This window comes from Diadema antillarum, unplaced genomic scaffold (assembly GCF_040938485.1).
Source record: "Diadema antillarum isolate AM-2024a unplaced genomic scaffold, OU_Dant_1.0 scf00000172, whole genome shotgun sequence".
NCBI lineage: Eukaryota > Metazoa > Echinodermata > Echinoidea > Diadematoida > Diadematidae > Diadema > Diadema antillarum.
The window spans coordinates 754680-779929 of NW_027271061.1; the positions used below are offsets into that span (position 1 = coordinate 754680).

At 39.5% G+C, this 25250-nt stretch overlaps 1 protein-coding gene across 1 annotated transcript; it reads right to left on the bottom strand.

Moving 5' to 3' along the window:
* Positions 1–321: 321 nt before the first annotated feature.
* On the bottom strand, positions 322–24607 carry LOC139722820 (programmed cell death 6-interacting protein-like). The gene is made up of 15 exons (XM_071634115.1): positions 24402–24607; positions 22715–22769; positions 21466–21535; positions 20906–21033; positions 19874–20027; positions 18661–18887; positions 17381–17603; positions 16841–16964; positions 16084–16261; positions 15229–15450; positions 13980–14139; positions 11222–11370; positions 10639–10773; positions 9114–9279; positions 322–791 (listed from the first exon to the last, which is right to left on the bottom strand). The coding sequence occupies exons 1-15, from the start codon at positions 24605–24607 to the stop codon at positions 322–324; spliced, it is 2667 nt and encodes an 888-aa protein (XP_071490216.1).
* Positions 24608–25250: the final 643 nt, after the last annotated feature.

Below are 25250 nucleotides of genomic sequence, written 5' to 3' on the forward strand. Positions count from 1 at the left end.
ATCTCTACATGGGTCTGCTCTGATTATTATAGCATCTGATACTTGACCATAATCCAGCATTTCCAGCTTTGATAATCTGAGTTTATTCATTTCTTGTGTAGTAGAGCTAAACTCAAAAATGTTGCTGTAATAGCTAGACTCCAATAACAAATCGCATGTAAATTCTGACTCAAAGCAGAGAGGATTCGCTGCAAAAATGAATAAGTGGAATTAATGGGGTGAAGAAGTGTCTGAACTACGCTTTCCTTATGGATTTCTCATTTCCACTATTTAGTGTCCAGACGATGTCAAAATAAAAAATAATTATGCAGAGAAAGACAATTAGTGCGGAGGCTGCTGCCCATAAGGGTTATACCCTGGCTGGCCGTACGGCTGTGCTGGATACCCCTGTGTGGGGTAGGCTTGCTGCGGGGGAGGTTGGGTGGGGTAACCCTGGGGGGCCTGTTGGTATCCATACCCCATTTGCTGTCCATAGGGAGGTTGAGTTGGGTACTGCTGGCCATACTGCCCATACGGTGTGGGCATTGGTGTGGGGGCACCATAGGAGGGGGCGTAGGAGGGCATGGGTTGATAGTAGGGGTTGGCTGGAGGGTGCTGGCCGTAACCGCCGGGCGCAGGTTGTGGGGGAGGGGCGGAGGCGGCGGCTGCAGGGGGTGGGGCCTGAGGTGCAGCAGCAGGCGGAGCTTGAGTCCTGGGTGCTGGCTGTGGGGTGGAGCGTGGTGCTGGTACGGGCGGAGTCGGCGTAGGCTGGGTGGTCTTGGGCGGAGGTGGTCTCTCAGGAGGGACTTTCCCTGCATAAGGATGGAAGAACAAGAGGATTTTAAAAAAGAAATAAGCTTAACATGTGCTCAAGAAACCACCTGCAGTAAGAAACTGTAAATTGTCTTCTGCCAAGCAGAAGGGCGCTGAGGCTTGTGAGCTTGAAATATCACAAAATATAATGTGTACATCACACGAATCACATGAATGAGCTTTCAAAACTCTAAGCAGCCCAAATGATGATAGCATAAAGTACTATGAAAGAAAGCTCTCTCTTCCTGATGACTTAGCTGGTTGAATTTCTTATGACATTCTCATTACAGATGCAAAACTGTGCCAACAGGTTAATCCTGTTGAATGAGATATAAAAAATTCACAGGATAGTACACAGATTTCATAAACTTCAGAATTCTGGAACAAGCAGGTTCCATAATGACACATTCACATTGAAGTTCTGCAGCTAAACCTACAGCTTTGACTTGCAAAGACTTCAAACAACAGCGAATATTGTGAGGTTTGCTGTCTACTATGCTAAACAGAGAATTTGGAGCATTTGCATCTCCAACATGCTACACTTGAAAACAAATTTGAGAAGAAAGTATTTGATTTACAGACAAGCTTGCAGTCTTGCAGTAATTACAGAATTTAATACAAAAGAGAAATTAGGTTTTGAAAAGCAGTTAAAAGAGACAAACAATTTACCAGAAAAGTTGTTTCATAGAGCTACATGTACATGTACAATGTACAATGTTGCAGATTGACATAATTTACAAAACTACAGCACTTTGACTGCAGCATGGTGTTGACCAGGGTCCCATTTCATAAAACTTGTTATCAGTGACAAATGCCACATTTCTATGACAAATTTGCTCTTAGCCAATCAGATGCAAGGATTTCAGTAGCTTATAACAACCTCCGGTATGACAACTTGTCACTTCTGACAAGTTTTATGAAACGGGGCCCAGAATGCCTCCACTTTCTCAAGCAATCGCCGTATGTTGTTAGAAGTACACTGACCTTGACCACTGACCTCGAGAATTGACCATACCCCTCCACGCCTTTGTTTGTACAAAGGAATTATTTCTTAATTCCATTATCCATCATGCCAAATCTTTGGAATTTCTGTGCACAAATTATTGCCAGAAAATGACATTTATGCCTAAATTTAGTAAACCTTTGATCCTTTTCAGCCCTGCATCTGAAGACATCTCACTGTTAATGAACATCTCCTCAGCCTTCTTGCCAGATGACATCACCATTGACATTCCCAGCAGAAGCAATGGCTGGTGAATGACATTTTCAGTTACTATATAGCAATATTTGACCTGTCATGTCATGAAAACAATTGGCTATGTATTACTGAAGTTATTGCTGGGAAATTGCATTTTCAGCCAAAGGTCAATGATCCACCACCTTTGACCACAAGGGATTTTTTTATTTATTTTTTTTTAAGCTTCATAAAAAAATGTTTACCTAATGTTGAATACCTGGCCCAGGTTTTATGAAAATCTATCAAAGAGGTTTTCTTAATCATGCTAACAGTATCTGAGGAGCATGGAGGGATGGGTGTACAATGATGTATGCACCAAAATCAAGTCACTTTCATCACTCTTTATTGTGGAGGCATACAAAAAAAAAAAAATAGTGGCACATTGAAACAGATTATGAGGACTGATACCAGTATTCATATCTAAGCAATAGACACACACATGCAGAATATATGCCATACCACATAATACATATCATGTCCCTGGGACTAACCATGGAGCTACAGCACAAATCAAATAACTACATAATACCAGGGACATGCAGAAGAGAACAAGTTACAAAGCAAATACCCTGTGAGATACTACATACTCATCAACAAAGATACTCATGGGTATTGTAATGGCAGTTGGAACACCCCTTATAAGTAGCGCATGTTAGTTTGTCAGTGTTATTTTGGCTGCGAATGCACATCATTAGTGTATCTTGTAGTGTGCACCTCCACAAATCTGACTTGTGGTGCCTTACCACTTGAAATAAGCCTAGCATTCAAAATTTGGCACCCTATTGTTTACAACAATATGCATAACCTCTACACTTCCATTCTTCTGCCACCGTAGGTTGACAAAGGCAGTAATCAAAATTTGCTTTTATAATGAACTCATAAGGCCCAGATTTCCTACAACTGAAAGGAACTGTAAAAAGGTATCAGAAAAGCCCATGTCATTTTTTCTCTCTCTGAATTACAAATTACATAGCTGTAACTCCATGCAAAATGCAAATAAACAATCGTAAAAAGAAGAAATGAGAGAAGGTAATGTCTTTCAAAAGGACAATAAAAGTTGTTAAAATGTTTTGTGGGCCAGGGAATCACAGAGCTAACTTCTTATCCCACTCTAAGTTCTGATTGGAAATCTAGATGATAAGTGTCAGCATGAATTTAAACTCACTAATAAAGAATTCAGTGTAAACAGTGTTGACTGGAGATAGTCATAAGTAGGTTTACAAATGGATTTGAGCTTATCACAGGTAGTCTGTAATGGAGCGTAGGTACACCTATTTTCTCCTTGTCATTCTTGTTGTCTTTCTACTGATGGTGTAAATACATACCTGTCTGCCAAGCATAATTATCTGCTAAATTTGTTTAATGCTACTGTGTCTCCTCAAGATAATTAAAACATACCATTCAAAGGGCAGTGGCGGATCCAGGCGGGGGTGCACCAGGCACCCTCTTTTATTTTGTGCTAAAACAAAAGAAAAAAAAAATGGGGGGGGGAGGGTGGGGTGTGCGTGCCACCCTTTAATTTTGTAAAGGCGCCCCCCTCTTTACAGAATTCCTGGATCCGCCTCTGCAATGAGCCCAAATCATATCATGAAAAGGTTTTTGAAAAAGTTTTTGAAAAGGTCATGAAAAGGTTTTCCCATGCACTGCTAATGTATCTGCACCTTGTTACAAATCATTGATGAAGCAGAAGAGGTAAATCTCACTACAATGTGGCCTTGCTTTGGTCTGCTAGATAAAACAGAACAAACAAAACAGATGCTCAAAAAGCACAAAGCTACCAGCAAATATAAATGCAAATAATGGAAATAGTAACCTCTGTAATTCTTTTCAGACACTTTACAGCTTTATCTTTTCAGGACTAAATCAACTTTGTTTGAAGACAGACAAGTCTTACACATAACACTTCTTTACCTCAATATGAAAGTAGAGTGTGGTGGAAAGTAAAAAGCAACAGAACAAAACATAACAAAACAAAACAAAATATATATTTGGCAAAGCTGTAGGGATTAGAATTCTAATTGTTTTGGGTATTTGCTTGTCAGTGAAAAATTGGCCCCTATTACCCAATAATATGTTAGAAATAGGAATGAAAGTGAGTTAGTGATATTGTAACTAAGGCGTGAAATAGGAAAATGAGGGCGTGATAAGCGAGACGCAGAGAAGTGTAGAGTCCGCATCCTACCTTATTTAGACATTTTAACTTCTGTTTATTCTATCCAGCCATTATTTACCTGAACAGAAAGCAGCATGATGGATAAAAATGCAAAATGATATCATAATATGTGATTGCTACAAATTACTATTTTTTGTTTTGTTTTGTTTTGTTTTATCATCATTACTTCAGCATTTGAAAGGCCCTGGTATAATGATACAGAACACAATATGACGTACTTGCGTAGTATCCTACAAATACACTGCTTGGATTGGAACACATAAACATTGCTTAAGATAATCTTTGTTTTCCTGGATTTGGGGCAACATTTGAAATAGAAGAGTTACCTCCCTGCTACTGAAATGTGGTTCACTTATGCTGCTGATGCTGTAATTTTAGACCTGTAAACATACATTGTACGCTTGCATACATACATGTAATGAACAGAAATAGACATCTGGTGATTAAATTCAAAAGGAAATGTAACTGCTGAAGATCTCCGAATAAGAAACTCAAAACCAAACCAGAAGAACAAGTTGTTGCCCTGTGTTACCTAGGACTATAGGACAATAATCTGATCAATACATCAAATCACAATGGGTATTTTCCACCTTATCATGTGTCTCCAAAGACTAAAATTCTGTGTCATGCAGCTAAAATTCTGTATCATTTGTCTCCAAAGACTAATATTCTGTGTCATGCAGCTAAAATTCTGTATCATTTGTCTCCAAAGACTAAAATTCTGTGTCATGCAGTGAGTGCATCACAACAGACGACAAAACTATGACACTCGTCATCTCAGTAATATCAAACATTACCAACTACAATGACATAAAAATGACACCTTTTGAAATGAATCATTAACAATGGGTTAGTATGCTCTCATAAAGTGTCAAAAATACCTGTCACTTAACAATTTTATCCTTGTTTGATGCCAAAACATTTGTTCCAGGCTGACAAATTTGAAATTTAGTAAGAATCCACCATGAATCTTCCTAGGCTGGACTAGCAGTGATATCTGAACTTCTGACTATGAAATATTTAACCTGTGCAATAATGCAATATAATATGACCAGTGAACGTAGATGAGAGTGATCTATCACTGCGAAGAACTTACTCTAGATACTACAAGGGTTTTGCCCTGCTATGTGAAGAATATTCGTACAGCACTTGCAGGAACATCTTGCATTGGATAATGGTGTAATACAGTATACTAACAGTCACTTGTGTATGAAGACACGAATGAAATAACACTATCGCATGCATAATGTTGTCATGACTGTTTCACGTACAGACAATGAAGGTAGAAGCTACAAAGACAAACTATACAGATCAACAGAACTGAAATGAAGCACAGAAAGAAACAAGTGCAAAGGCTGGATGAATCAGTCCCAAGACAAGTCAGATATTCATCTTGAAAACACTCTTGGATTACTAGAAGCAAACATGGTATGGATTGCTCTGAAAGTCTCCAGTGGTAAGAGCAGACTTTGATGGGTTACTGTACGAGCTGAAATTTTTGCGAATAACTACATATCAGACATTTTCGCTTGTTGTTAATTTTGCGGTTGCGAGGGGTTGCTACTACACCTTTAACAAAATAAATAGAACTAAGTAACAAGTTAAAATACTAGTCTGAATGTTTTTACTTCAGTGATTCCTGTATGTAAAAAGCAATGAGTTCTGCATTTGAAGTACTGTACATGGCTTTATTCACAAATTTATCTTTTAGAGGATATGTTTTTGCACGTTGTTGTTTTGCCATGTTTTTACATTCGTGGGTTATTATTTTTGTGGTTCAAAGGCAATATGCAAAATTTGCAAAAATAAAACCACCACAAAAATTTCAGCTCATACTGTACTTTTCTGTGACAATGAAGCACTGGATGACATCTGACGGTAAAGAGAGCTATGCAAATAAAATCAAATTGATGCATTTCCTAACTTTTTCTAAAAACTTGCACCGCTGTCTCGAGGAAATAAAAAAAAATCAACACTTCCACAAGCTATTTTTGATTTATGAATTATCATTTCATACAGACAAAAAAAACCCAAAACAAACAAACAAACAAACAAACCAAAAGAATATTAGTATTTCAGACAAATTCATCTGCAAAGAGCCTACGGCAGAAAATCAAAATGCATTGTTCTAAACTGGGGGAGGGCAGTCATTTACATGCGAGACATATACACCATTAAACTCTTCAGAACCACATCACACAGACAAAAATTGGAACCTAGAAAAGAGCAGATAAAGACAATTGATATATTGTGTAATTGCACATTACTACTGCATAAATACATGTAGGTGGTAGGAGTAGTATCAACAATGGTGGTGGTGGTGGTGTGAAGTGGCAGGAATTCTGGCAGCAGGAGTGGTAATGATATGTGACCCACTACAACAAAAGGATCCGAAAGTTGGTTGATTTTCTGAAAATTGAATGACATTATTCCCTTACTCTTCCACTTCAATTTCATATATAACATGACTCATAAAAGTACTCAGTTGTGGAGATATTGATGATTTTATGAGAGTACGTCGAGTGAGTGGTCTTAAAGAAATGAGTGTTTCGAGAAAACCTTCAAAGTTATCTTTCCGATGCATCATGTTCAAGGGGTAGCAAGACATTTTTCACCTATTGACAATAGAAGGTATGCTCGTAGCAACCTCTGCAATGTTCATTCAAGCTTAGCACAAGCGCTCTATGCACAACCAATCAGTAACCAGGATGCCACGCACTAACCAGATCACTCCCTCATGGCTAGGGGTAGAGTCTATCTGCAGCCCTAAATCCAAATCTTTAGACACGTTTCTGTTCCGTTAAAAGTCGGAAAATCGCGGCCCAGAAAAATGCTAATTTCTTGCCTTTCCTTTGATCATTTAGCCCCGAAATTTCAGCAGATGATAGACAAAACATTACATTACCAAATTATGCCAAAAACAGAAATTCGATGGTTTTGACTGATTTTGATAATCTGACATTAAACTTGATTTTCTCAGCTCAGCCGTCAGTGACTTTCAGATCCTTTTGTTGTGGCGGGTCACATACAACAGACATGATAGTATTGGTAGCAGTGACATTGGTCAAGTGGTAATACAAGTAATTTGGTAGGGGTAGCAGTGGTAGTAGAAGCAGTTGGTAGTAATAGTAATAGTAAAAGTAGTGGTGGGAGTAGTAGATATAGTAATAGTAGGAGTCAATGTATGTGTGCTATCTCAATTGGGGTAGAACTGGGTCATTTTGATATCCCTATATTGTGTACGGGGTATCATCCTATTTCAAATAATGTGAATTTGTGCATTATTATTATCAAAGACTAATTTTGCATTTTGCACACAGCATCGACATTTAAATTTTGTGATGTACAACAGGATGTCATTGATTTGCTACTTTCTGTATTTTTAATTTATTGTTGTACTTTGTTATTCTGTTGCAGGGCTCCCAAGAATAACAGAGTATAAACCACTGAAGGGGTTACCGTGGGAAAGGAATAATGAATAAATAAATAGATAAATAAAGGCTGAGAGATGATGGTAGCAGACCCTGTAGAAGTAGCAGTGGTAATACCAGCGAGTGCAAAAAGAGAAAGCAATAAATTTCACTTATCTCGGATAGGTAGTTCATCAAACAGCAACATCAGACATGCTGATAATTAGCCTAGTTTATAATCAATTCAGCTAGCAATCGTAACAGAAGTCTCTAGCTGTGTTCAGACAGAGGCAGTTTTGGTCGGAGTAACTTCGGAGGATAGGTCGGAGTAGTGCCCGTCTGAACAAGGTCCTGGTAACTTCCTCCGATCGGAGGAACTTACCACGACATCTTCCTCCGAACGAGATACTCCTGAGTTTTCTCAGGAGTATCTCGCTACCACGATGAGCCGGTCGGAGTAAATTGCCCGTGCGGACAAGCCCTCGGAGTATCTATGAACTTACATGCCTTACGACCTAGGTAAAACTTCCTGGGTCAAGTCGCAATTTTGACATTTTGCGACTACACGTGCGCGTGTAGAGCAATTCTAACCTAGTCGATCGCGACGATGAAGCTAGCGCTCACGCAGAAATTTCCATCAACAAGAATGGAGAAGACAAATGCCACTGGTAAAAAACAATCGCATGGTCGACGAACGTGGCGCTACCACTTCCGGAAGTTACACCGACCCTTGCACATAAATTGGTTGGAGTTTCTTCCCACGACCATCGTGTGGACACAAGGTTCGTGGTAAGATATGCATTAATTTGAATATTTATTGCTGTGCCATAAATTTTTACTCCGACTAGAAATACATCTGAATATGGCTACTGTATTCAAAGTATGTAAACAGGTGGGACTAGCAAGCTGGTCCCACAAAAAGTCTTTAGCCAATCAGTATCTGAACACATTACTCCTATCTTGCACAGTCTCCACTGGTTGCCAGTATTGTCTTGTACCAAGTGTAAGGTTCTTACACTTGTACTAAAATGTTTTCATGGAAATGCACCTGCCTAACTCAGTGAACTCATCAAGCCATATCGGCCCAGTAGTAAATCTACTTTCAAAGTCAAGAAATCTCTTCCTTGAAATTAGTGTGAAATCCAAGATATTTGCTGATAGCACTTTTGAAAAATGGCACTATCATGGAACGATCTACCCTAAACCTTACACATATTACAGATTTCGATACATTTAAATTTGAGCTAAAAATTTATATTTTTTATAATTGTTGATTATGTTCCCGTTATACGAACATTTGAAATTTCGGTATGATTTTGTTTCCGTATATGCGCATACAGACTATCTCATGGTATTATGCGTGTCTGAGAATTGTGTCTGACAATTGAAATGTTATTATCATTAACCTGTTGAGGACAAGGTGATTTTGTTATAACACATGTTTCCCATAGACACCTGTCCTAGTATATTCGGGACTAGTCTTCAAGGGTTAATCTTTCACCTGCATTGTGGTGGCTGGGTGCAGCTGGTGGGGGCACAGAGGGCTGGTTGGCAAGGGACTGGGTCAGGTCACGGAGTAGCTCCTCCTTCTCCGTCTTACGGGCAAAGCACAGGTCAACGACCTTGCTCTGGAACTTGACCAGAATCTGGGTCAGGTCATTGTAGAACTGAGAAGAAGAAGCCAAGAAGAAGAATACAAATTCATTTTGTCATCTCCATTAAGAAACTGAGCACTTGGGGATAATTAGGGTCTGGTTATTGAAAAAGCACCACAAAGTATGGTAGGAAAAGAAAGCTTGCAATGATTACATCATGTATTATGCATTACTGTAAACGCAGAAATTTTCATGTTTTTCGCTCTACCTCCAGCTTTCGCAAATTCTAAAACCTGCGAAAATATCTTACCCGAGAATACCGGGTATGTTTTTGAGCCACTCAGCGCAAAAAATTAATCACATGAAAATATTGACACTTACAGTGTACATTATACAATACACATGCAAGCAAAGAATATAACAAAAATATGAGGAGTTATTCTAGTGGCTTCAAAGTGGTTTCAAAAGTCATTCTAGCACCAAGGTATGGCATTCTGCCTTCTTTGAATAGTGAGTTTGTGGATGCCATAGCAAATGTTACATCTATAGTTCCTTACTTGATGGAACATTATCAGCTATTAACACAGATTCTTTTCATAAGCATGTCACATATCATAACAACTGACAATCACAATGAAATCCTGAGTCCAAAATATCATACGACAACACATTGTACATGATATGGAGCACAGAATTAGAAAATTCTCAATATTAATCTCCTGATGTAAATAATTGTGTAGGAACAAACATACCATGACAAATATTCAACTATCTCTTTTTGCCAAGAATAGGTCTGTACAACACATTGCTAGATCAACTGCCTGTTAACTCTTTATGTGCCACGTTTGCAAGCCCGACTCAGTCGACGGCGTGCCAACTTCGCATATTCTGCTCAAACGCACAAACCTGCCCAAACCAGTAGATAAATCGCCAAATGCCACACTTCAATGAAAGCATTTCTCGCCATTCCGTTCCTCTCACATAAAGCTTCCATTTTATGTGGTGATTGACTAGCAAGCGATGTTCACTACTGGATTTGCCTGTGTTATTCTCAGTTTCTGTCAGTGCTTTGGTGCAAAAGTCACACCTTTACAGTAATGTAGTAACTGGTCATTTGAAAGAAAGACAATCATAGATATGTCATGCAATTTACTAAAGCAAAGCTTAACATTTTCTCTACAACATTGCCTACTACATGTCCAGCTTAACAGAAATCTAAAGAAGTTACTAGATTTGAAAAGCAGAATGTTTCCCCGAAGCATGACTACATTGCTTGAATCTCAGAATAATGTAGCGCACAGAGGGTTTACACCATGGCACATAAAGAGCTAAATAAGCTGATGGCAGCATCAGCACCTACTTTGTATCCCTACAAAAGTTATATGTTTCACAATGTTGCCTCTAATTTTTGAAATTTTTGAAAGACCCTACCTTTGTTCCCTCCTGTAAGTTGGAAGTCAGCTCCATGTAGCTGTCAAAGGCTGTTGCTAGGTTACGCAGCATCTCCTCGCGCTCCTGGCCGCCCGCCTTCGTCTCCTTGGCTGAACAAAACCTGGTGTTTGCGTCCTGTCATTACAGCACATGATCACAATATGTGAAGAAACTGTGTAATATTGTGACAGTTCAATATAAAAAAATGATAACACTTTGCACAAACAAATTGACCGCCACAGTAGGAAATTTATGTGATAACAGGTCAAATTTGTAGTAATGGCTTCTTTTTCTGTCAAATATTTTTGCTGAGCTAGATGCAGTGACTTACCAACCCACTCTTGTCTTTACAATTCAGTTCAATTTTATTTTTGTATTCTGCTTTCAATACAACAAAATAAAATTCAACAAAGTGTCCGCATAACAGTATGAACAAAATAGGATATTGATTGAACACATTAGTATCCATGACACAGGAAAGCAATATATTTGCCATGCACAATCCATGCACTATTCTGACACATGAAATTCAGCAAAACACCTGGGGAGAAGACTATGATTGAAAACACGACAGAGCACTGACCTGCACGTTATTCAGTACTGTCTCTTGGCGACGCAGACTCTCCTGCACCTGCTGTATGAGGGCGCCATACAGCTGGTCTAGGCTGGTGTTGGAGATTGATTCCTCATTGATTGCACCGTCGGCTGCCAGAGCTTGCATAAATTTGGGCCCTGAGAGGGGGAAATAAACAAATGGCATTCACACATCACTGTGGGTATGGTCCCCTTTGCTTACTATTAAACAGAGCATGGGAGCTGCAAAATGTCACTAAACCTGTTAAGGACATGCTGATATTGCTATACTGCAAAAGTGGAAATTGTCACGCATTTCCCGCAACCAGAAGCAACATGAAAAATAAAGGCATGCGAATATGTTTGGATGCCATATGTTCCAGTGGTTTATTTCCCGATTCCACAGAATTAAAAACACGCAAAATTCATCTTACCTGACCAAGAGTGAAAAGATATATCGCTACGGCTACTGATATGCCTCCGCCATAAGGCCAAAAAAAAAAATTGTTGCATTGGCGTAACCCGCCCGACCCTAAAAATTCCGCCGACCCCATGTTTTTTTATTATTTTTTTTTGCTATCGATATCAAATATCTTGTTGATTGCGATCGCGATCGCACAAACCCGGAAGTGGAAACGGCTCTGGGGATATCGGATGTACGTACGAGGGAGAGATCTAGCGCCTCGCATAAGCCTTCCTTGATCAGTACGTCATCTGTTTCCAACACGGACACGTACTCTAACAAGATTTATTCAGTGTATACGTAGCATTCAGACTGCGATGTATTGTGCACAGTTTCGCCATAGGTTTCTTGTGTGGAGAACTTACACGAATCTGTATATGTGGGACTGTAATAGAGATCGCCGTGTGCGATGAAAAGATCGTACATATGGGTCAATTTGCATCTATCTTATCTAAGTCAAAATAGTAAAATATGAAGTGAAAACATTCAGGATAGGGATTTCAACATCTTTAAATTCTGTGAAGGGGTATAATTCCAGTAATATCGGCCTCATAAATGATTTGTAGAATAGATGAACACAGCACATTCGGTGCAGCAGTTGTAACTGTTTACTGAGCTGAGCACGAGTTTTACACGTAAAATGCAGGTAGCAAAAAAAAAAAAAAAAAAAAAATCCGCCCGACCGACCCTAGTTGAAAATCTCATGTTACGCCAATGCAACAATTTTTTTTTTTTGGCCTAATGCATGGTTCTCCTAATAGGTCTATAGTACAATGTCTTGACAATGTGTGATGACAGTTTCACACAATTGGCAAAATATTAAAATGACAGGTTTGACACAAATGTGCTGAATGTTCACTTTCCTAGAACTAGGTTCAATTGGATGACTGATTAAAATGTCAGAGTGCAAGTATTTGGGGAACTGATGATTTTTACTTGACTTTTGACCCTTTTATAAGTTTATGCATTGAGTAATTTTCAAGGTATTGAGAAAAAGTATAATTTCAGTATCAAATGGGAAAATAGCATTTTATCTAAACCTGGCCTTTGACCTTTGACCTCACAGTTCCAAAGATAATCACTGTTAGGTTGAACATGCATAAATATGTAAGTTTCATGATGATACCTTGAGTTACTTTCGAGATATGGAGGAAAAAGTGCAATTTAGCACTTTCACTTGACCTTTTACCTTTTGACCTTTGACCTTTTGGCAAGAAACTTCCCAAAAAATATATATTGGGTAATACATGCCATACATCAAGTAAAAAAAAAAAAACCTTCAGGCATATTGCATTTTAAGGAAAGTAGTGATATTTTGAGGTATTGACCTTGACCTTTGACCCCCCTGACCTTTGACCCATGACCCCCAACTTCCCTAGATAATCACTGCCCATCGGTACAAGCATATATACTAAGTTCCATGAAGATACCTCGAACCATTTGCGAGATATGGAGAAAAACATGAAATTTCAAATTTTTTTTTCACAAAATAACCTGTGACCTTTGACCCTGTGACCCTAAAATCCACACAAAGTATTATCCCCCAAGGATATACCCTCATACCAAGTTTGATGTAAAACCACAACACGGTTCTTGAGATATCGACAAAAACAAAACGGGATGGACGGACGGACGACCCGAAAACATAATGCCTCCGACCACTTCGTTGCGGAGGCATAAAAATACCTGCGTGAAAATATCCACTTTTACAGTATCTCGAGTTTCCCGTAGACACTTGCCTGAGTATACTCAGGACTAGTCTTCAACGGCTTAATACCCTACTAGGGAGCCAAAATTTTGTCCAGGAATTGTTGGTAACAGGGATCATGTGAGCCTGACATTACCAAAGCCAGTTTAACCCTTCTACAACACTCCAAAGAGGAGTCCAAGTAATATCATATGTTATTGTAAAATCAAACAGTTAGAGTAATTAATCATATTAACTCCATTTCATACAGATGTGAATATTTTGATATGGAAGACAACAATAGCCTCAACAGCAATCGTTTTCGAAAGTAGTTTTGATGTACGCAAAACCCTTGTGAATGCCGTTTGCATTTTAACCACCAAATTAGCTCATTAAAACATTAAACAAAGTTTATATGATCACAACAAAATAATGCTTGTTTGCTCTTTTTCTTCATGGGTATGAGTTGACTTTAATTAAAGTGAGAGGAACAAGACAAAAGTGAATAAAATGTGGAAACTAGGAGCAAATGCTGTCAGAATTTCTGTTGCAAAAATGTTCTACACACATCGAAATCAGTTTGTGATTCATTGGTGAATATACAAGAAGTAAACTTACTGATGTCAACTGTGGCGCTCTTGATCTCATTTTCCAGAACTTCCCGCACAGTTTTGATCTCATCCACATCCCTCATGAGCTGACGAAGCTCCTGCACCACAGGAGTTCCCTGGAGGGCTGAAGCCCCACTCGCTGAGGGGAGATCGGCAGCTATCTCTGCCTGTAACAGGAAGTGGATACATTTATACATAATATGTCATTTCACATTGGAAGAGTTTGATTGCAAAACGAGTTAAGTCCACTTGTGCCAATTTTAGATATTTGCAATTGAAGCTGCTAAAATGAAAGAAAATAATAAGAAATATGGGGTATTGTTAATCATACTTTCAATATACAAATGATACATGGGTGTGAGTGTGTCATAGGAATTGTGTGCATGAGGTAACTATGGAATGCTTAAACTACGAGGTGAAGTCAGGTGGGCTTAGGCTAAATCCCATAGTTACCTGATAAAATAACTGTCCTGTTTTTCCATCAAGGTTTATCATCTTAGCCAACCTTTTGTCATTCAAGTATAAACATGTCTGGCTATCACATTATACTTAAGTTTATTCTTATGTTTTTGCACTGTGGAACAAAGAAACACTTTCGGGAAGAGCTGACTCAGGTATGCTGTTGACTTATGCCACGTCAGCTTATAAAGATTTGAGAGTATCACACAGAAAATGCTTCTAAAAGCATTCCTAGATGCAACACGGGTATGTTGGAGAACATACAGTTGCTCTAGTCTGAGTTCAAGTTCCCTCCTTGGTAAACTCTTTTGTTTTCCGATGAAAAGGCCACCAGGCGACCACCTTAGCACCTGGCGTTTGTTTGGTAAACAAACCCCTTTCTTATACCTGAGAGGTGAATGAACCTCATCTGGCGTGGGTCAGCACAAGTTCTTCACTTTGCAGAACTGTTTTGATCAAGCCAGATGTGCTCTTCCCCTGCTCTCTACAAGTGTCATATCTCACAAGGTTATAGGGACCTGTTCTTGCATCAGCTCCCCCTTCTCCCTTTTTTTGTTGAGTGAACGCCCCCTGCATCCCCTTACCCACCAGCAGGCTACGACTATACATTATAGGAGCAAGTGCGCATAAAATTGATTTTCTTTTCACAGTCTTTTCCTTTGTTACAATGTTGTATTGGTTTTGTGCAAGTATACAATGTATATCATGCAAATGCTTTTACTGTACATGTATGCATTTTTGTTGGAAACAAAAATAAATGAATGAAATGAGAGAAATGAATCTAAACCAAGGCCTACCTCACTCTTAGAGAGGATGATAATAAACGGCCGATTCTGGCTGTACTTCTCCTTCACGATGTGGTCAGCTTGGATGGCGTTGTTGAGGATAGTGCGGTACTTGCTGGCCTCCGTCCGCAGCGAGGTGGTCAGCTGGTCAGAAGGCACCCTGCTCCACTTCTCCTTGAAGCGTTCTCTCATCTGATTATCAGAATCCTTCTCCTCGTCCATTTGTCGCACCGCCTGGGCATGAAAAAACGATATCATCATAATGGTATTGGCACAATCATCTGTTGTTAGAGTTCAACTGTTCAAGAACTGTTTAGCTTATGCAAAAATTAGCTGAACATAATAATTTCATAACTAATTTTCATGCAATTTCAATCAAATTTTTCTACTTTTTGTTTCGCTCTTTTTTTAAACAGACTAAACTTTTAACTGAGCTAGAATCCCCCTTTAAGAAACATATTTTCTCCAGTTACCCCATTAGGCATCTGGATAACAGCCCAACACTTTTCACAGGCAAACGCCCATTCATTTCACTTGCTTCCCCAGCTTGATGTTTTGGGGGAAGGTCCGACAAATCTCAACAACAATGTTCACCTCATAAGCTCTTAAGCAGTCACGTCTGAACAGAAAATGTTGTTAAATAGGTATATATTCAATTCAAGACTAGAAATCAAAAGAAAATCTACTCTCACACCACACATATAAATTCTAATTTGTCCTCTATTTGCAAAAAAAACAAACAAAAAAAAACAACAACAACCCATGTGCTTCCTAAAAACAATGTATCCCCAACAGAATTCTGCTCTCAAACCACCAAAGTGGTCTCTGGTCTCATCGCTACCTAAATGAGAAGGAAAGACCTCTCACCTCGTCGAGGATCTCTCTATTTCTTGTGAGCAGATCGGGAAGCTCGTTGAAGAGCTGGTCGATGCTCTGTAGACCTCCCTTGTCCTTAATCGCCTGAGATTTCTCCAGGACAGACTGCGGCACGCTGTCTCCTTTCAGATCTTCGATTGATGCCGGCAAATTTAGCGATGCCAACACACTGATAAACGGGAAAAACAGAAGCGCAAACATTTAAATTCTACCCATCACCCTCTGGTGAGTTTGATAATTTGGTGACAACAAAAGAACAACAACAACAAAAATCACTTGCAATATCTTCACGATTGACAGGCTACGATTTGGATACAGCTACAAGTTGTACATTCCTCTTTCCTTGAAGTTTCATATGCGAATATGTTTTACTCCCTGGCGTATAACGATCATTGATTATAGGAACACAGTGGACTGAAAGTATTGTAGAAGGTTTCGAAATATGGCCTGAGACTTCATTTAAGACCACAAAAATACATATCACCCTGAATCCAGATCCTTTCTTTATTCATTCACTCCATAAAGATTGCAAGACTCCTCTCAGGATACTGACTGAAGAATACACTTTAATACAAAAGCTGATGTCGTACATGTCAAATGTACACCTCAGCTTTTTGATCACAGATTACATCATTATGGAGCAACTTGGAAAATATTTACAGGGTAAAAAAATTGAAATCTAATGTTTTGTGGACTAAAAGTGGCTCAATTTTCAAGAGTGGCTACATGAGTTTATACTATATCTCACCTGTTCATCAGTTGTGTCGCCTCCCGTAGCTTGCCCACTTCTCTGTTGACAGTCTCTGCTTTGCGGTTGTCGTAAGCAACTGCAGCATTGTGGACGCTAAGAGGGACTAACCTCTCAAACAGATCTGGACAGGATATGAATAAAGTCTCTCCATTTAGAACCCTGAAAACTTCCATCTCTACACAGAATTCTACACAGAACTGGATAATTTTATTTGTTTTACTTGTTGAAACTTTGGTAACTCAATACATTTATGCTACATTTTCTATTCTTTTACATGCACAAATCATCTCATAAATACTGTGCTAGATTCACACAGAAGGGTGCTAACATATTCTAATGTAAGCTCAGCAATACAACAGCAAATCAACAAAATTGAATGATCAAATACATGAATTAAATTCTCTGAAACATGTAAAGTATAGCACAACCATCAGCAAAATATAAAGAATTGGAACTAAACCAAAGACGAGCCCTGGAAACTTGTACAATCAAATTGACAAGATACTAGCACCTGTAAACAGGAAAGAAAAATCTAACCAACAGATCCTGATGACATGGGTAAGGATAATTCTGTGAGCTTGGCGATCGGGGCAGTGCCCGTCTTCGGGAGTTTCTCCAGGCTCGGGACGACATCATGGTAGATGAAGTCATTGTCCTTTTTAACAGCCGCGAGTTCTTGGGCGATGCGCTTGGCGAAGTCCTTGACATCGATCGTCTGTCCACCTTTCCTCTCAACCTCCTTCAACAGGTCACTGGCATGCTGGGAGGAGGGAGGGGTGAGTGGGAAAGACAGCAAAGAAATGCAATGACATGGTAAACACCAGCATATTCTAGTATAGAAAAGATACCAAGGAACAAGAAAATCAAACAGTGGTCGAGATTTACTTTATAATAATTATAATGACCACTTATAAGGTGAGATTATCCTACCCTCTGCCCTGACAAACTGTGATTAATCAGGTGTAAAAAAGTTTGTTTATGTTAACCCTATCTTAACCAGGGGGGGGGGGGGGGGAAGCTTCTTGACTCCCCCCCCCCCCCCCAGTAAAAACTTGGTCTCAAATAGCCCAGTTAAAATAGGGTTAAACTACTCTTCTTATTCTGACCTCCTGCTCTAGACCCATGACCTTCTACCTCACTCTTAAGTGTGGTATAGAAAGGGTCTGAACTTAAAACTCTTCTTCTTGTTTTGACCTCTTGCTCATGACCCATGACCTTCTACCTCGCTCTAAAGGTGTAGTATAAAAAGGGTCTGAACATGAAACTAATCTTCTTTTTCTAATCTCCTGCTCTTGACCCATGACCTCTCTCATCTCTCACTCACAAATCTTCTGAGTTTTTTCATTAGTGGGCCATCCCACACTCTACACTGACCACTGTACTACAAGCCAAAACAAAGGCTGTCCTATCCATACAGTCTCACAGTTGTCATATTGTCTTCAATTTCCACGCCATTCTGTATACTGTAAAACAGGACATTTTGGTGGTGTGGAAATTTCTGTGCATTGGCGCAACCAAAAACTGGTGCAAAAATGAAAACAAGCAGATATCTTCACTTGTTATATGTAACACTATTTAACGTCTCAATTATGCACAATTAAAAACATTGATCCTACCTGCATGAATGCAAAAAATAACTTTTACAATGTAAAGCAACCCTAACCCTCTTCTTCCTTGACCCGTTGAGGATGGACTGATTTTGTTACGATATGCATTTCCCATAGACACTTGCCCGAGAATTCTTGGGACTCGTCCTCAACGGGTTAAGATTATAGCAATGCAAGCTCTGGAGGATAACACTCCAGAGTCACACCTACCTGCAGTCTGGCGATCTCCGGGCCATATGACTTGGCACCTTTGCACACCATGGCCTGGTGGTACTCTGAGATGGCGTGCATGTAGTACTGTTTGCCCAGGACCGTCGGGATCCACTCCTTGGGCAACACCTCCTTCACGTGGGCCACCGCCATCTGCTTGGCAGCGTCGGCGTAGAACTCGCTGGCAGACATGGCCACTTTGGACACCACAGCATCCTTCATTTTGTCTGTCAGTAGTAGAAAGAAGTAAGTTCATGCATGAGTCTGCATCATACTGCCAATTAACAACCCAAAGGACATATACCGTACACTATAAGCACCTGCCCTCTCCAAAGGTTTGGGAGTTTATGGCATGCCCTTTTGATTCTCAACCAGATATGTGAACATACTGCAATGTAGACTGTTTACCCATCTCCTGGTGCAGTGGTCCGGAAAGACAACTTGTTTACTAACCTTTGCACTTCATTGATGTACAAATAAGAATTCACAAAAATATTTGTACACTGTAGCTTCTTGGTCCTAAAATCAACCAGTTTTAATTCAGTATTAAATGTATTATAGATTTCTGGGACAGTGTAGGTATGAAACTAAATCATTTTGATAGCTTCAGCTGTGGCACATCTACATGTGTGCCATTATATCAGAAAGTGAAATTATACTGCTTGTGATAATTTTCTGTAATTGTTAAATTAATGACCTTATCCGCAAAGTATGTAGGAAATAAATAACTTCTTGTTAGCATTTGTTGAGATAAAACTCTCTCTTGTTATCAAGTTACTGAATCACCCCAGATTACCAATGCTGTATGCATGACAATTATCAAATAATATACATTTGTATCACATCACATCACATCACATCACATCACATCACATCACATCTGATCACATCACATCACATCACATCACATCACATCACATCACATCACATCACATCACATCACATCACATCACATCACATCACATCACATCACATCACATCACATCACATCACATCACATCACATCACATCACATCACATCACATCACATCACATCACATCACATCACATCACATCACATCACATCACATCACATCACATCACATCACATATTAGCCACATCAACTGAGCAGACATGCAGCCCTATGTACCGCTGTACAGTGCTGCAGTGCTAGCTGCACACATCAAACTTAAATCCATCCCCAACCTCTCAGCCAGCATCAACCTCACCCACCTTGTCTGGCTTTCCTAAGGAAGCTCTCCTGGGCCTGGGCCAACATGAGGGCGCTCAGAGCTCCAAGGCAGTCGGGCTGCATGTCGTATGTTCGGATCTGCTGCACAGCTGAGTACACATTGCTCTTCACGTAGCTGAAGAGACCAGCTGCAGCCTGGGAAGTACAAGAAATTAAGACTTCGAGTCATATAGAGCCTTAGATTTTTTTTTTTTTTTGCAACCTACACAGATAGGGGAAGGTCTGAATAACTGTTAATCCTTCATATGCATATAGAGATATCCCAAACTTTCAAATCTGTTTATTGGCATGCTGTTAATGCCCCCCCCCCCCCCCCCCCGAACAAAAAAAAAAAAAAAATGGCTGTAAGTTCAAGACAAAACATAGTTTTTTTAATAAGGGCTCAAGCTTCATCTTCCACCATTTAGAGTCTGCTTCTAATATATCCAAAGGGTCTGCCAAGAAACTTGTCTGGCTGAAGCACTTTGCCAGGGTAATGATTTGTTGTGGAGTATTTAGAGATCAAAAGTGCAAAACATCTTGATCGTAGGAGATACACAGTATGGTAGTATGCAACTTTTATTCCTGAAAAGTCCTTAAAGTAAGAAGAACATGACGTGATGATCGATCACGATCACATCCTAGCGATTGTATTTCCCAACAAGCTGCATGTGATCAACCCTCGCGCAGAAGATCAACGAATACGGCTATTGCCTGATTACAAAACATTCTTTACAATGTAGCAACCATGATCGAATAGGTTCTCAGATTGCAATTCCATCCCCATCCCTTTTTTGGCCAATATTTCTCATTTTCATCATTACCCAACCAATATCACAGCATTATTTCAAACATTTCTTATACATATTTGTCCAATTCATAGCAACAATTGAAAGTCTCTGCAGACACAGGAGAGCTACATTTTGCCTTTAAGATAGTCAAACTCAAAGCCCCCATGTGGTATAACAATGAAACACTCCTGCACAAAGAGATAAAATACTACTGTATTCTTAGTTTGAAAGACTCTTTCTCACCTGAAATTGCTTTGCTGCATTTTTGAGGCCATCATCGTCATCTGCGCTCTGGAGGGCACCGACCTGGCTGTTCATGGCGGCGATGTTGAAGACAACGCAAACCTTCTCAAAAGCAGCAGAGGGAGCAGCTGCAAAAAGTGGAAGAAATAAATGCAGAATAATAACGTGTGAAGACAGTTTGGGAAAGAATGTCTCTCCACATCTACCATTGCTATCATTTCTTAGATAGATTCAGTTTCATTCAATTCAGTTATTCCACATGCTAAAAAAAACATAATTTCACCTACATGATGTATCACTTCACAGTTTTAAGAGAACAGATGAAAGAGAGAAAAAAAGTATAGCACCCAAATCCAACCAGTGAAGGACATAATACCTATTGAGCCTATTCCCTTACAAATTAGTAAGATGCAAATCACAGTCAACAGTGTTTACTTCTACAATTACATCTCAATACTGTTAGTCTGAAGGAGATACTTCCAAGGCATTACTTCACATAGCAAATTATTAAGTTCAAAGATATATATATTTTTTTCATTTTGGCCTTTATTTTCTCTTACTTTGTTTCCTTGCTCCTCCAAGGAAAGAACCTTTGTCAAAAGCATCTTGCCAGCCGAAGTTAACTGCAATCTAACGGAGACCAAAAAAGGACAAAAATATTTGTTAAATGTATCAATGAAAATATGTCAATCTTAACAGAACAAAAATCTTGACAAGATGCTAACACCTGTAAACAGGAAAGAAAAATCTAACCAACAGATCCTGATGACATGGGTAAGGATAACTCTGTGAGCTTGGCGATCGGGGCTGTGCCTGTCTTCGGGAGTTTCTCCAGGTTTGGGACGACATCATGGTAGATGAAGTCATTGTCCTTCTTAACCGCTGCGAGTTCTCGAGCGATGCGCTTGGTGAAGTCCTTGACATCGAATGGCAATCAGCACTTTGTATATCAGTCTCATTCATAAAGAACATTGACAACAATCTATGGGGCTGAGCAACCACAGACATGCATTTATCCTCAAGAGAAGATTTACATAGAAGTATCTTTATCTTGCATGGTGTCCAGTTGTGAAAATGTGTTGATGTTGTTACACATTATGCCATAATAAAGTACAAAAGACCCTTTACAAGACATCATTCTTTTATCACAGTTGATTACTAGTAATCTTCTTTTGCATGAAATTTTGCCTGAGAATAGTGCAATGAAGCAATCTTTTAAGCATGTAATATACATGTACATGTATTCACTGCTTGTTTTGGGATTATTTGTGTTTTTCTTTTAATATGAAGAAGTCATTCAAATGAAATACATGCATGTGCTTGTGATAATGTAATCTCTCTCTTTTTCTTTTAGCAGAATATGCATCTCTCATAGCTTTGCAGGTTAAACTACAGAAGTGGAGACAACTCGTCAATCACAAATTTAAAATGTTAGAAGATGCATAACCAAGCAAAAGAGATATGTTCTATAATCTACTTACCTCACCTTATTTGGCTAAAGAAATGATTATCTTAATGACCTATCACATGTCAACATTGTTGAAATATCATTAGTTTTACTCTGAAATCTCTAACTTAAAACAAACAAACAAACAATCTATCAATACTTGGTAGCAGATTTAATGGCCACCTTGGTACCCACTTTGTGTTGCTCATAACGAAAAGAAAATGTCAAATTAGGTCCAAATATTTGAAGTGAGGTTATTCTTTTATCTGTGCAGAGAGATGGTGTATTTGGGGGATGTCTCTTCAAATTCTGGAGCATGTATTTCTACAGTCAGGCAGCTTGTCAAAGATGGAATGTATTACCTGTCCTTCCATGATGGGTAGCTTCCCATCGATAGCCACAAGCTGGTCATAGTACCTGCATAAAGAAAGCAAAGACTGATCACTTAATAGGGTTAACAATGGATGCATATCAATTGGTTAATCATATTAAATAGCTCTACAAATATAGATCAATTATATCAGACTAAGAGTCCAAGACCTCCTTGTTTTAACCTCCTACTATCCCAATGTTGTAAATGGGAAGCACCAAAAGCAAGCCTCCCATAATTCGACCATAACACCATCCACCAGGATTCAATTGCCGGCTACATGTAAAACATATGCCTTTGCGTGGTCGAATTTTGGCATGGGAGGTTGAACCTTGGTCTGGTGCTGTTTTTGTTTTTGTTTTTACCTGTACATGCATAACTTATACTCTATCATCCAAAAAAGATATACAGCTCCCTCTCTTGAAAATGTACAAGTAGATTATCTAGTTTCATTTTGTAGATTTGTGTTTCTGACGAACACTTTTGAGGGCGACACTAACTACACGCAGCCGCTGTCGCTTCGCGACAGCGCTGCACCTCTATTCCTTCGCAGACTTTGTTATGGTTCACTGTTTCCTTCATGAATATCTTTATTAATCGTGGAAAACTAAAATATAAGGAATTATCGTAATCTATGACCATCAATCAATAATCGGTATGCGATTTTTTGTTTAATTACGTCAAAAACTTACCGAAATCTGTGGCTGAAATCAGGTCTGTAAACGTCCTTACTGCTTCACCCCTCATCTGCGTGTTATATGAATGGCATTCACTCTCGTATACTACAACGTAGGTAGTCGGGGCGGAAGTGATGAGATAGTCGGATGACCCCGACTAAAAAAGGTCAAATCATTGCCGGTGCAGCACGCGCGGATCTACTACAAGCTTTACGTATCACATGAAACGCACGGGCGCACGGGCGTACGTAAAAAGCAACCACTTCTGAATGCGCATGCGTGGTAGTTTGTTGATTTTGTGAAGCTCTCGAAGGAAAATATGCCACCGCACGATCTACTCCGAAAAATTCAACAATAAGGTCTGGATACCAACAAAACGCTGAATTCAACTCAACCATCAGGAAAATACGCTGTAGGTAAGTGTTGCAAATTATATTACTCTTAAAATCATACAAAATAAAAGGTATTTTATGTGATTTTGCCGTCAATAGTGACGGTCGTTTACAACGTTGAAACACTAACGCATGTCAGACCCTGTGCGCAGCACAGTGTCTGGTCAGGCTAAGGGCGACACTAGGTTTAAATCAAGCTCTCTAGACCAACCTTTGCAACATGGTTCTGCAAGCACGTGTCGTAGGTACTCTACTTGATAGAACCCTACTGAAGTACTGGGGCCAATAAGGCCAGGGGGTGGGTAGCGGTAGATGCAGCATGCATTAAATACGATCAGGTCAGGGCGCTAGGGCCAGGGCGGCAGCCGGCAGAGACAGACAGCGACGGGGATAAACTTCACCAAGAATCCCCCAGATTCCTGTCTTTCTTCTTCAAAGGATACATTTACAACTTTAGATGTTGCCAGCTAAATATTACTCCGGACTGAGAAGGGTCTAATACACTAGCTAACTGCAACGCAAAAATCAAAATGAAAATGGGAGTGGTGATGGTGTAACGTTATTTATTTACAACATATTATCCAGCATATGGGACTACACGATTACTTACTTTCCCAGTAGGTCGATAGAATTGGCATGTTTGTCCAGTTTTCTGCATACTGTGTTGGTCCTTTGCTTTGAAAATTCTTTCAGTTGTTGAGAAAAGTCTTCTCCTTCTGGCAGATCAGAATATGTGTTTTTAATAAAATTCTGAAGTGGTCTCTGAAGCTCCACTTCAGAACTATTCTTCAGCGGAACTGCCAAGAACGTCGCCATTTTGTAGTCTCCTTCCGTTCAGCCGTCGTATGGTACGTACGTGTTTGGATTTGGTTTACTATCAGCATCGACATCCGCGGCATTACATGCGCTATCACCGGAACTCTAAGTGTAATTCAGCCCTCGCTAGACTACCAACAGAGCTACTGCAATACCTTTGATGGCCATTGTTATTATGACAGGAGCGTTTGTGGAATATGACGTCATTTAGGCCATCACCGATCACGCGGGCTTTACTCAGCGCATACTGGAAACAAAACAGGGCCAAACAGACAAACGTCCCACCTTAAATACGAATGACATTTGTGAACGTGTTTGAGAATATAATGACACTCAGGCCATTTGTTATTTAATCACGCCGCATCAGTCAGGCCTACTAGTCTCCACTGTTCAATGGAAGCCAATATAACACACCCTCGTTGGGATTACTAAAAGTGCAACGCGTTTGATCTCGATCATGCTTTAAATAAAAGATAGGCCCTAAAATAACAAAACTGGTTGAACATATATATATTTTTTCTAACGCAACATTGACGATTTATCTACAATCTGAAGAGGTTATGCTTACACCGGAAGTAAAAACAAACAAACAAACACAAAAACATGGTTTGCAGGTGTGTTCGTAACATCTGGGACCCGTAGC

Excerpts from the sequence above, each read along its gene's own strand:
- LOC139722820 (XM_071634115.1), bottom strand. The coding sequence starts at position 24,607 with ATGGCGACGTTCTTGGCAGTTCCGCTGAAGAATAGTTCTGAAGTGGAG. Across the intron at positions 22,770-24,401 it reads TCTATCGACCTACTGGGAAA|GTACTATGACCAGCTTGTGG; the intron begins GTAAGTAATCGT and ends TTCTTTATGCAG. Across the intron at positions 21,536-22,714 it reads TACCCATCATGGAAGGACAG|ATTGCAGTTAACTTCGGCTG; the intron begins GTAATACATTCC and ends GGTCTCCGTTAG.